This window comes from Pithys albifrons, chromosome 5, assembly GCF_047495875.1.
Source record: "Pithys albifrons albifrons isolate INPA30051 chromosome 5, PitAlb_v1, whole genome shotgun sequence".
In the NCBI taxonomy this organism is placed as follows: domain Eukaryota; kingdom Metazoa; phylum Chordata; class Aves; order Passeriformes; family Thamnophilidae; genus Pithys; species Pithys albifrons.
In genome coordinates, this window is record NC_092462.1 from 3,870,886 (window position 1) to 3,883,918 (window position 13,033).

Genomic DNA, 13,033 nt, shown 5'->3' on the forward strand with positions numbered 1-13,033 from the left:
CCCTGGCAGATGTTCACACCACATCTGCTTTGCTCTGCTGCTGGCCCAGGGCCAGCAGGGGCTGCTGCTGCCTGGAAAGGGCAAGACTTTTTAGCAAGAGTAGGAAAGGGTCGAGTGCTGTCCTTGGAAGGACTGAAAAAAATAAGCCAAAATTAGGTGAAAAAAGGAAATACTACTTGATCATCTGGCTCAGCTGCAGAAAAATTCAATAAACAGGTTAAACCAGGAGCTTAATCAATTTATTTATAAAAGAAAGGTTCAGTGCAGTAAGGGTCCAGGTGAGAAACTCTGTAAGAGGAGTGAAAGATGGAAAAGCAAGAAGAAGAAGGTATGAGGTCTTCAAACTAATCCTGGCAGCCTTTCTTTTTGTAAGTTTGAGCCGTCTGGGAGCAAACTATAAATGCCCTGAAAAATAAATCAATTGTAGGAGAGAAAATCTCCATGACAGAGCTCTGACACACTCTATAGAGAGCCTTACCCTTTGTGAGTATTCCAATAAGTGGTGATGAGGCTGAGGGCTACTGCAGTCAGGATCAAAGAAAACCCAAATGCATTTTACTTAGAGTAACTCTCAACTGCAGTCTGAGTGTGCACTGAGAGAGACCACAGAGAACTTTAATGCTGACAGACACTTGGTACAGGAAGCAGGAACAGCTCTTCTAGAGTTAAATACATATATTCTACTGCTGCATCTGGGATTAACTGCCTCCTGACACTTCCCTTTGGCTTGCATTACTGAACTAGATAAAATAAAATGAAAGTCCAAACAAGCATAATCAGTCTTTTTCTAAAAAAAGAGATGGTTTTATAGCAGAAGATAATGACTCCCAGCTAACAGAAGTTTAAAGCACCAGCATAGCTGGAAACAGTATTACATGACTGCAACTTACCTCTTCCCTGTGATTCTTTATTGGCATGCAGAGAATGCTCTGAGTCTTATACCCTGTGATCTGGTCAACTTCTGCATTGAATCTTGGATCCTGAGACAAGAAAAAAACGCAATTGTTAGACTGCTTGTCTAAAGGTCACTTCTTTTTCTTCCTCGGCTTAAAACTTAAGAAAAGTAGAATATTTGATTTTACTGTTACCCAGGGTAACAAAGGTTCCATTACTAGAGTAATAATTATCTGAAGTTGTTATTCTCAGTGTGATAGAACAAAAACCATTAACAAAAAAGCACTCCTCGCCTCCGCTCCCCAAAAAAACTCTAGGAGAAGCCTTTTTTGAGCCTAGACCATCATTACTATAAGTACACAGACTAACCAGCCCCAGTGGAGCTTTTGTCATCAAGAAGAGGTTATAGAAATACACTGAAACACATGGCCACAGGGGAACAAAGTTTCATGACTGTGGTCAGTGGTTTTGCTTTTGTCAGAGATTGCTTGTTTCCTTTTTTCACCTCAATATTGCCATAAAACTCTTGATTCCTTTAGTCATAGAATCATAGAATCGAATCATAGAATCAATTGGGTTGGAAAAGACCTCCGAGATCATTAAGTCCAACCCTTGGTCCAACTCCAGTCCATTTACCAGATCATGGCACTCAGTGCCACGTCCAATCTCACTTTAAAAACCTCCAGGGATGGGGAATCCACCCCCTCTCTGGGCAGCCCATTCCAATGCCTGATTACTCTCTCTGGAAAGTTTTTTTCTGCTCTCCAACCTCAATTTCCCCTGGCAGAGCTTGAGCCTGTGCCCCCTTGTCCTATTGCTGAGTGCCTGGGAGAAGAGACCAATCCCCACCTGGCCAGAACTTCCCTTCAGGTAGTTCTGGACAGTGCTGAGGTCACCTCTGAGCCTCCTCTTCTCCAGGCTAAACACCCCCAGCTCCCTCAGCCTCTCCCCATAGGACTTGTGCTATAGTCATAGCTCTGTGTTTCTGTGTACACATGTATCTACAATACATGAACCATAACCAAACCCATGGTTTGGGGTTTGCATCTTGACCAGTTCAAGTCAACACAGGTCCAAATACAGGCACTGAAGTGGCCACATTTCAACAGCTGATCATACTGCTTTTTTTGAAGTTTCCAGGGCTCACCTCGTAGGCATTCTTGATGTTCAGAGGTTGGCCTATGGCTGCCACGTGCCCCACAATGCCCTTGTTCCACTCCAGGCGGATGCAGCTGTTGGAAGCCTCCTCCAGGGTGGAGCCTTCTGCCACATCAAACAGCCTGCTCACCAGGAACTTCTCGTTGGAGCTGTCCTCGCACACCAGGAACAGGGAGTAGCGGTCAGCCGCTATCAGCTCGTGGATGTGCAGGAAGATCTTGTGGCAAAGCGCTGTGACATCCAAGTGACTGGAAATATCTTTCACAAGTTCTAACAGTCTTGAGCACTGATCCCCTGCGCTGGTCTCAATCCTTGGAGGTTGCAGAGGCATCTGTTCCTTCTTTTCAGAGCCTGAGAGGAAGCTCACTGCTCCTACCGAGTCCTTGACAAAAATAGGCCTTAGGGGTCTGTCAAATTCAGAAGCAGAGATTTTCCTCACTGGTGTCCCAGAGTTGGTGCTCTCGGCACAGGCAGGCTGCTGGCAGGCACAGGATTCACTCTGGGACTTGGTTCCCTCCTTGCAGAGGGGGATGGTGTGAACTCTCTCAGCAAACCATGCATTAACCATTTCTCTGTGAAACAAAAATAAAATACAGTAAATGATGGGAACTGAAAATCCTCAGGAATATCACACATCGGAAGCTGGTGCTGCAGAGGGAAACTTTAAACCCTTTCCACACTAAGGACATTGATTCACCTTTAGGCTCCTCTGTATCAATACCCTCCAAGCAGTACCATTTTATGTCCCATTAAAAAGAAGCTATTTCTGCCCAAAGGAAACATCTGAGAAGGGCAGAGGAAGAGAGGAAGACCCCTTACCCTGTGGCTTTCAGAATACAGATCAGAAGTTCACACCATAATTTTGTGCTTGAATAGTTCTGGTCCTTCCCATTCTTAAGATTTGGATTTTCATATAAGATGCATATATATTTGTATGAAGACAAAACTTTCTGCTGTAATTCTATTTTTAGATCATTTCAAACCTCCAAAGAGATAATTTGAACTTTAAGTCTCTCTGTCAAATCACCTTCAGCTCCCCTCTATTTTTATGTTGCCAATATACTATTTTCAAGTAACTTCCCCTGCTCTGAGTTAATCAAAAATGCTGGTTTGACTCAAGGCAACAAAAGTTTTGCTTAAAAACTGTCATAACATGAATGTTTCTAATTCATCTCCCTTCAAAGTAATGAAAGGACAGACTGTTTTTAAGCATCTCTACTACTTCCTTTCCTTGCAGATTAAACTCATTGGCTAACTCAACCCAAAATACTGATTAAGCCTAAAATTATATTTTTAAGAGTTCATCACTGATTAAAAAATGTCATGCATCTCTAGTACTTACCTGCATTTCTCAAATTAACTTAGCACTAGGAAGCCAACCCTAATAATGTCCTCAATAAATACAGCATATCCTGAATTATGTATAAGCACACAATACCATCAGTAACAGGAGGATATTTTTCTTATCACTATAATGTTTTCTTGTCCAAAATTGGGGTTGGTTGGTTTTTTGTTTGTTTTGGTTGGTTTTTTAAATGCAGGGCTTTTTATTTCCTTTACTCAGTGTCAAGGATTCTGCACAGCACATGCCCTACTCTCAGAACTAATGATATTTTTTATTTTCTGTATTACATAACATACAGGCCTGTGAACAGCAAAAATCCTATTAGAAGTCTGATCTTTTGGAAGCCTTTCATGGTGGTCATGTTTTAAATGTGGGCTATTTTTTATTTGCTCAGCAGACCACAGGAATTTTGCGAGTGGAGCTGAACGAAGCCATGGAAATGAGTCAGGTCAGTGGCCGCTGATCGGTTACATGCACTGGTGGACATTAAACATGAAAAGCACTGCCCATGGCCCCTCTTTTCCTACAGTACATCTGTGCTGCAGGATGCAAAGCTGCCAGTGTAATTCACCATTCATTCAAAGCAAAGCCATCCATTAAAATCTAAAGTCCACCAATACTAATTTGTTAGCAGGCAATCCACAAGAGGAAACTTATCTGTCTTCTATTAGGGAGGTTTGAAAGTTTTCTCCAGATTTTGCAATCACATGATCATTTGGAGACCTCAACTGCAGGCAAACATGCTATAAAAAACTGAATTATGAAAAACTACAACAATCCTTCTTTATTATAACACTTATACTATTTTTTGTGGAGTTATCTCATCCAAATGCTTCTTGCAGTGAAGCTGCATAAAGAACAATTAATCTATTATTAGAACTTTAACAATATTACTTTACAGTCCTTAAACAGGAAAAATGGGAGCTGTGACCATGTATTACTGAAATGCATAATATGATTTGCATGGGACAATGTTACATTTGCAAAAGCTGTTTCAGTAAGAGTCAAAATAAGAAGCTAGCATTTGGTAGCATTTGGAATTTTCATTTATTAAACTGAATGAGAAAGAATAAAAATTTGTGATGAAAATGACTGAAAATATCCTTAAGAAAAATAAAAAGCTTAAGATACAAAGATTTTTTATGTAAATGCAGCACAACCTCTAAAATCAGTGCTGGTAACTCTTGCCTGGAAATTTTAGCTTTTTCTAAACAAAATTATTATCTTGCACTAAGGCTGCAGAGAAGAACCTGAAAATGCCAGGGGAGTGCATTTAAACCTGAGACACAGGAAGGTAGGTCCGGAATAATCAGTAGTTTTAAAGAAGTGACTTGCCCTAGATTCATGGCTGTACTGCTGTTGGGTGCCAGTGATTTGCAGAGTGAACTGATTCACTGAGAATATAAAATGCCATCATTTCACCTGCTTCTGGTTTGCACTGAATGTACATCCATGGACATGTTGATACAAGATGCAAGGCAGGGAAGGAATCTGGTACCCTTTGTGGCCAAAGCAAAAGCTTAAGCAGAAGTTTATTTATCAGTTGAAGCCTGTCATTTTATTTATTCTGGAGTGGTGTATAATGATGTCCCCTGGCCTTAATGGTGTAGCAAATAGCAATCAGGGAGAACAACGTACTCGGAATTCTAATACCTGTTCTCAAACTGTGGCCATGAAATTATTCAGTTTTTACCTTCTTATTATGTAAAGTAAGCACTCACTTCTGTCTTATGGAGGTTATCGAGGGATGTGGAATGTAACTAAAACCTTTCACATGAAAGGAATGACATTTAACAAGTACTGACTACTTGCTGTGTATCTGCACTTCAACACTGAACAAAACTGTATGTGGAGCTGCATAATTATAAGTAACGTATTCCTGTCCTTTAATGTCTCTTAGATGATGGTTCAGTAACTCACCAACATAGTGTTCGGTTCTCACAAAGCTCTTTAAGTTAACAACAACAACAAATCCTTAACTAAAGTGTATAAAGCATGGTTTTCAACTTCAAACCATTTAAGCATTTTTATATGGGCAAGAGGAAAGCCATTCAAATTCACTGGTAAAAGCACAGTGTTCACTGACCTTTACTGAATGCCTCTTCTAACAAGGAAACTATTTAGCTCCGTTTACTCACCCAGTAACACACATGGGTGGAAGACCGGGCATTTCTCATTAGCAGAAGTATTCTAACTCTATTTAAAATCCATCAGACAAAGCCTTGACATGCATTTGCTTGTTGACAATCGTATTTAACGATGCCTGACAAGAGGAGTATTATGACTGACACAAGTACTCTCAGAGCACAGAGTGAGCTCAGCAGACATCTGATACCAGACACACACTGAGCCACAAGTGAGGCAACTGGAAATTAGTAACAAATGCTGCGTTGGATTAAGATGTCATTTTGAAAGGACTTCAGGAAGAAACAAACACTTGTGACTATTCGTAGGAATAATCTTCAGTAAGCACTGGCATTGTCAAGAGCTGACTGTAAGGACAAGAGCCTTGCTGCAGGAGCTGATACTGCCCCACAGTGATCCACACAGACAGTGAGTATCAATGCAATGTCCCTGTCCCAGCAAGGCAGTCGCTGCAGGTGGAGGAGTTCAGCATTTATTCCTCATGGGCTGGATGCATCCTCTACTGCAGTACCAGTCTTCACTCCAGAAAGCTGTAATTTATCCCAGAGGTCACACACAGGAATAGTAAAATATAAAGTAACCATTTTTTCGTCACCCCTATCAGCCAAATCCAAAGTTTCCTCTGTAGAACACAGGACAGCAGTGCCTGCTGAATTTGGCTGGTGACTTCATCAGCAGGTGACAATACTGGAGAGGAATTTTGAAGAGAGACGGATGAGAAGGGGATGAAAATACAAGGGCAGGTAAAACATTTGAAGGAAAAAAGAGGAAAGATTGTGTGATCCTCCCTGCTATCATCCCTTATATACAAATAGACATATCTGCAGTGCATGAGGACTCCGGAACCTCAGATCAATTCTCTGGCCCTGACTGGATAAATGCTGTATAGAAAGTTCCATAAAGCAAGAAGTTTTCAATATGAATAGGCAACAAAAATAGACAATCACTGGCTAAGAAAACACAGGCACAAGGACATTGCATGGCTTGAGCCAGGTCATGCAGGAGGGCACAAGGAGAGCTGAAGACACCTCAGGTCACCTGAGGAGAACCTTGCTGTGTTTCCTGTGCCTCTACATCAAACCATGCTGACACCACACTAATCACTATTCTATTCATACAAAGGGAATATTAAATAATTTACTGTACCCATCTTTGCTTCATTGTGATTATCTTCAAAATAAACACCAGACTTCTCATAAAAACCCCAACCCAGTGAAGATGTTTAAATATTAACAGCCAGATTATGACTGTCTTTCTCCCATATATAACCACACTGCCTATGTAAGACAGTACCAACGTGACCATTCAGCAACTGTTTGGTATCTTGGGACAAAACGTGCAAAAAACAGAAGGCAAAAGTAACACCAAGATGCAACAATGACAGTAAACTGCATCTTGCTTATCTTGCACAAAGAATGCATAATAATCACAGTGCCATAACAGAACAGAGCAATAAGTAGTTTTCAGTGAAACAACTAGTAATTCCTCATTTTCTCTGTTCCTCATAAATCTTTCATATATACCAGATTTAATGTTTCGGTAGTTGCGTGGCCTGTTTTGCTAATTTTTCATCCGAACCAGCAGTTACTGATAACACACTTCAGGAGAGGGATTCCAAGCTTGCCTACTAGAAAATGCCAGCTTTCAAGTACCAAATTCCTGTGGCTTAATCATGCTGGTGTTGAAATCAACCATATTTCAAGCTAAGCTTCATAACTATTTTTGCAATTGCCTTCCTTAATATAGCCTCTAGATGTCTTCAAATTTCTCACCCATATCTTGGGACAATCTAAACATGGAAATCATTGAAAGGATTAGCAACAACTCAAAAACCCTTCAGTTTTAACAAATGAGTTTGAAATTCAAAGCTACTAGGATATTATACTTGCATTCCCACTTTCTTCCCAGTACTTTCTATTTCACAGTCATATTCTAAGTGGTTTTGTCTCCTTTCTGGCCATGGAAAAAATGAAGTAAACTATATAAGGCCTCGTAAGATGGAAACAGCAAACTAACAGTAAAAAAAGCGTTTTCAAACTGTCTAAAAGAATAGATTGACAAAAACAATAGTTGTCTTTCCTTAAATTATTTCCAATTATAGTTAGCGGAGATGCCGTTTCTCCCAGTGGTAGGCAAGCAGTTTTCCAGGATGAAGTATGACTTAAAGGGAGTGCCAATTTTTTAGCACAACTCGGTCAAATATATTAGCATACATTTAACTTTAAACATTTCAAGTGGCAGGAAGGATTTCTGTTTGAATACAGATCTAAATTAAGAACTCTAATTCTTGATTCAAACCATGCTCATAAAAGACTGAAATAACTTTTTAGAAGTATGAAATTTAAATCTTGTCTGAATGCTCATTTTTTAAAATAGGAGGCAGAGGTTGCTTTATTGTCTGTAACAGAAGTATTCAAAGTGGGGAACTAAAACTAATAGGCTGTTCTTGGCTATGTTCAAGTTTCTTTAACAACCAAACTGCAAGCTTAACTTTTCATAAGAAAGCTTTCCTCCACAGAAGGGACTTTCTAGTCACACTGTAAATGAAGACAGAATAAATCCTCTGGGACTGAAGGTCAAATTCTAAGACATGACCTTCATTTCTTGCTTGAAGCTCAAAATATTAAAAATAATTATTTACATAATGATTTTATTGTGGAAAGCCACAGGACAATAGCAGTAATTCTGGTGAAAGATGGATCAACGGTTCAGTTCACACCTGCCTGGAAACCTCATGTAAGTCTCAGGCACAACTTTGGTTCCACTCAAATTCCTAAAACAGGGGTTAGGTGGGACTTAAGTGGTGAAGAGGCTTAAGGATGGCTCTCTGTGCTGGGATGGGTTCACCATAATGCACAAATAAATGGGAAAATATCTATCTTTTCCCTAGCAAATATATTTTGTGGCTGTATTTTCAGTGCCAGACCTAACGTGAAATTACAACCATTGCATTCTCAAGTAAATCATGTAAATGAGAAAGCATTCCATGTAAATTTATGTATGGTTCTTGGCCAGTAAGAAGGAGAAATACTCTTTACTGTGGTTTTAATAACTGTATTTTTTCATGGCAGAAGCAAAATGCTTCCACTTTATGGTGAAAGTGAAAATAGGTGGTAGCGTTTTAGCTCAAGTCAAGAATGCATTGCCTGGAATTCCTTTGTTTTAATTCCTGATCTGAGCCAGGATATTCCCACACAATTCAGCTTTAATCTTGCACTCAAATAAGCATAAATGTATGATATAATGAACTGCACTGGTTCTGAAGACATCATAGGTGATATATCATTAATTTTATCCTTGTGCAGAGCACTAATGCCAAGTCTACATGCCTTGAAAGTCTCAATTCAGCTTCAAAACTAGACTGATATTTTTATTTATTTATCTTTATTTATTTATGGTCTTTGTCTTAATCCTGTACAAAGACAGGAATTTCCTCCTGGCACGAGGATTCTTCAACAGACACCCAACATAGAATGTCTGTGAAGTTCTCCAATTTAGAAATAAAAGTAAGGTATTGAACTTTATTGTCTCCTGCAGACACAATTTATGTCCCCAGCTGCACTTTTCTTCAGTTGGCAGGAATTTGACCCTGTTCTCTAAAGTCTTCCCAGTTAAAGGAAAAAAAAGGAAATGAGATTTCAGTGCCTACTCGCATTATCAGAAGTCCTGTAACATGATAATAAAGCTATCCTGAAACAAAAAAAAGGCAAAAAGGGGTGTTACCTGTTAAAGTAATTCACTCCATCTGATTTTCTACCTGTCCTCTAAGGTTTACCAGTTGTATTTTAATTAACATACAGTGCACACCCATTTGTTTCTTTATGATCTGGGGCAAACTGTATGTAGTAGAAGCTACCCAGAATTTTCTGCTGCCTAGTTCATCTTCACACCAAAGATTCTGTGTAGGAGTTCAGTTTAGAGCTTTGGGGGAATTTAACATGTAAATTGCTAGTAAGTGGTTTCTTATCATTCCTCAAGTGACACTTTCTTCAGTCCACAGTAATTGCTATTTTAGAGATCGTTTCCAAAATACTCCAGCACACTTTATTTCCAACAACAAATGCCAAAAATACTCAATCACATTTACAACTTCACGAATGTGGTAACTTTCCTTACCTTCCTGAGTGCTTTTTCAGTCAGGAGTTTAAAGTATTTTGGTATGATCTTGATACTCTGCTGCTATCAAGAAAGGCATAAGGATATGGATATATTATTTATCAGTGGGATAACTACGAAGGTCATTAGACCAACAAGAAAACTTTCAGAGATTTCTGAGAAATCAATTTTTTCCCTGTACTTAGTTCTCAGAGAAGCTCAGTAAACATCCAATAAACCCAAGTAAGTGGAAGAAAATTTTCTGATCCCTGCATTAACACCACTGCTTCCTGTGGTTTCCAAGCCATGGTCCAAAGAATCAGTGGGCCTGCAGTGCTCCTGTAAGTGCGTCACACAGGGTCACTTAGAAAATCAAGTCCCCTCCAGCACTGCCAAACAATCTGCACAAGACTCTGTGCCTCCCCTGGAAAGCTACCAGGGGTCCTTCAGTCATGCAAGTTCAAAGCCCACTGTCTGTTTTCTGAGGGCATGTTAGGGATGAAAATAGCTCACACCTCTATATTTTTAGGATTATTATTTTTTTGTATGTCAGTAATACTTTTTAAGAAAAACAGAGGCCAAAGCACATTTCGGTGCAGAAGACCTTCAACAGCTTTATCTTTGAAAATCTGAATATTCATTCAGTTAGAAAAAATTAAGCACAAACATACTACCAAACAAAACAATGGCATAAAGCAAATGCCACATAATATTTATGAGAGTCAACTTAAAATAGCCAGCTCAAAATGAACAGCCTTTTCAAAAGACACAGAGACTGGAAAGCAAACATCCTGAGTAACATGGTATACTACAAATGAGTTGTACACCAGCCACCAAGATGAAAAAACTCCAAACAGCTGTGCTTGGGTTTTTTCAAAGGAATAAATGTAATTGATATATTCAAGTTATGCAATCTCTGAATTCCGGCACAGTGTCCCAGTAAATGCGACTTCTGGAGCCCTCAGTGCAGCACTATGAAGCACCATGCTGTTAAGACATTTATTTTTCCAAACACAACTCCACCTTAATTCATTTGTAAATATTTCCCAACGCTGCTAATAAGCCAAGATTTATTTATAACAAAATAATTTTATTTCCAGTGAAAGGCATACAGGATCTGGGTCAATAATTTGTCTCCATCAAGCCATACATTTAGGAAACCAAAACCACTTAGGAAACAAAAACTGCCTGTTAACAATGCAGCTCCCTCTAACTGCGAGGAGGATTTTCATTTCAGCTGTTTTGGCAGCCTGCTGCTTCTAAGAGAGAATCACTCCCATATTTTTAAAAGTAGGGACAAACAGGAAGTCAGAAATACAGAAGTATTCCATAGGGGGTTAAAATAAGTATGATGTTGGAGCATGGTAGTGCATAGATTGTTTTTTTAAAAGAACATGGAAAGATAAATCCTCAGGAAGACAAAAAGGACAATGAATTTGGCCATAAATGTGACAAAAAAAAGACTGCAGACTATGCCTTCATGGAGTCTAGTTAGAACAATTATAGTTGTAGCAACAGGATGGGGAAACACAAGACACAATCTAAAAGAAGAATCATTTTACTTCAAAAGGTTTCTGCTTCTGGGAAGCCAGAATATGACAGGCAACCATTTGGAAGGGAGAAATAACAAGAGGAGCTGAGGGGGAGAAAAAAAGGCTTACATTTAGTAGGTGCTAGGCATTTAGAAGCTCTTGATCCTCAGGTATGCAGTAACAAACTCTCCAGCCAGGTTTGTTAGCCAGCACTGAGTGAACCAAATCCATCTCACCCCCGAGTGTGCTGGTGACACACTTCGCTTTGTTGTTCTGCACTTTGATCACTCGGTAACAGCACTTGAGAGATAATAACTATATGTACTGCCTCTGCATACCACTCAGCTGCCCCGTACAAGATAAAGCACTAAATAACCAGTTCCATAGCTCCCTACTCAGTTTATTCCCCCACTCCAAGGAGGAATAAGTCAAAGCCATTCACCTGGATTCCACGCTGTAGGATTGCAGGTGGAATCTAAGCAGCACAGCTTTATCTGACAATACCCATAGAGGTGTCACAGCCTATAGGGCCTGCCTGCCTGCAGACACCACCAACCAGGGGCACTGCCGAGCAGAACACCAGGTGCAAGCCATCGGAATGTGCTCATCTTCCACAGCACCTGGTAGGGGAGAATGGGAAGCAGGTGCACGCTTGTTAAGTAGACGACCTGCAGCCCTTCTCTCCTAGAACCCAGAACATGGACTGGGGAGCCCAGTGACTCCAGCAGTTGTTATGAACTAATTGCTAATAGAAAGAAACATCATATTTAAAGTGCTGCCTTGCCAGAAAAGGTAATTTTTATTTAAACCATGACAACAGATTACTAATATCAAACTGCCCTATGCAAGCTGGAACAGGAGGCAACTATTCAACAACTACATGAGATGGTGTGACTCCCATACATTACAAAAACAACAAAACAAATATTCAGGCATAAGAAAGACCACCCAAAGCATTCTTTTTATTAGTATTAGGGCACCTAATTAAAACTTTCTTGTGGTGGGAATCACCAAAAGAACCACTGTATGGGAATTAATTAATTGCCAGGCAAAATATTTAAATTACTTAATATCTATCGTAACATTGCTATATAAGGTTCTGATTCAAAGCTCATTAATAACAGGGGAAAGGGCTCATATTGCCCTGTCACAAACGGTTGAGCTGCTGATCTTTCCCTATTATTATTATTCAGAAATATTTGAGAAGCAGATACATAAACTATCTCTACCCACTAGCAATTATGCCTTGCAGTGTGAAGTCAAATATGCTTCTGTGCTCCTCAAGATACCACATGAACTCACTTCTTGGTCTTGCTTTCAGGACCTGTGAGAACTTTGGCATTGTCTTGGTTTGAGACAGCAAAACAAAAAATGAGAAGCAGTAAATCATTATTAGAAAAGAGCTGAAACTAGTTCAAGGAACGCTGCTTTACTTGAGAGAGTAAATATAATGCTAAGTTGGAAAACATTAACAGCATACTCTTTGTTCAAGGTTTGCAGCTGTTCAAAGATTCAGCTAAAACAAAGCATGGCATTAAATTTTAGGGTTTTCTCTTTTCAAGCTCTAAGTAACATTAGAACCATGCAAAACATTAAACCTCTTTACAAAGTACATCAGTGCTTTCAAACCACTCAGCTTTACACGTCGTCATCGTTGAACCAAACACACAGTCAAGCAATTTGTCCCTTGTCTTCTCAAATACAAACTTATATATAAAAGAGGTATTCCTTATTATATCAGTTTTCCATTCATACATTAAGGACAAAAAAACCCCACCCAAGACATGCAAGACAGCACAGAAGAGAGTTTTGAGACAAATTCAATGTTTCCATCATTTCAAAAACATCACAGAATTGTTGCCAA

The 13,033-nt window shown here is 39.5% G+C and overlaps 1 protein-coding gene across 6 annotated transcripts in view; it reads right to left on the reverse strand.

Annotated features, from left to right (window-relative positions):
• The window catches only part of PDE5A (phosphodiesterase 5A), a 70,382-nt gene that overhangs the window by 36,240 nt on the left and 21,109 nt on the right, over positions 1-13,033 (reverse strand). For 5 of the 6 annotated variants that reach the window (XM_071555498.1, XM_071555493.1, XM_071555492.1 and 2 more), the window contains exons 2-3: positions 2,042-2,624; positions 891-980 (exon numbers count right to left, since the gene is read on the reverse strand). In XM_071555498.1, coding sequence (XP_071411599.1) covers positions 891-980; positions 2,042-2,620 — 669 coding nt within the window. In that variant the 5' untranslated portion in view covers positions 2,621-2,624. Of the gene's footprint in view, positions 1-890; positions 981-2,041; positions 2,625-11,298; positions 11,370-13,033 lie in introns of those variants that run through there. The other variant, XM_071555497.1, reaches the window with a different exon arrangement.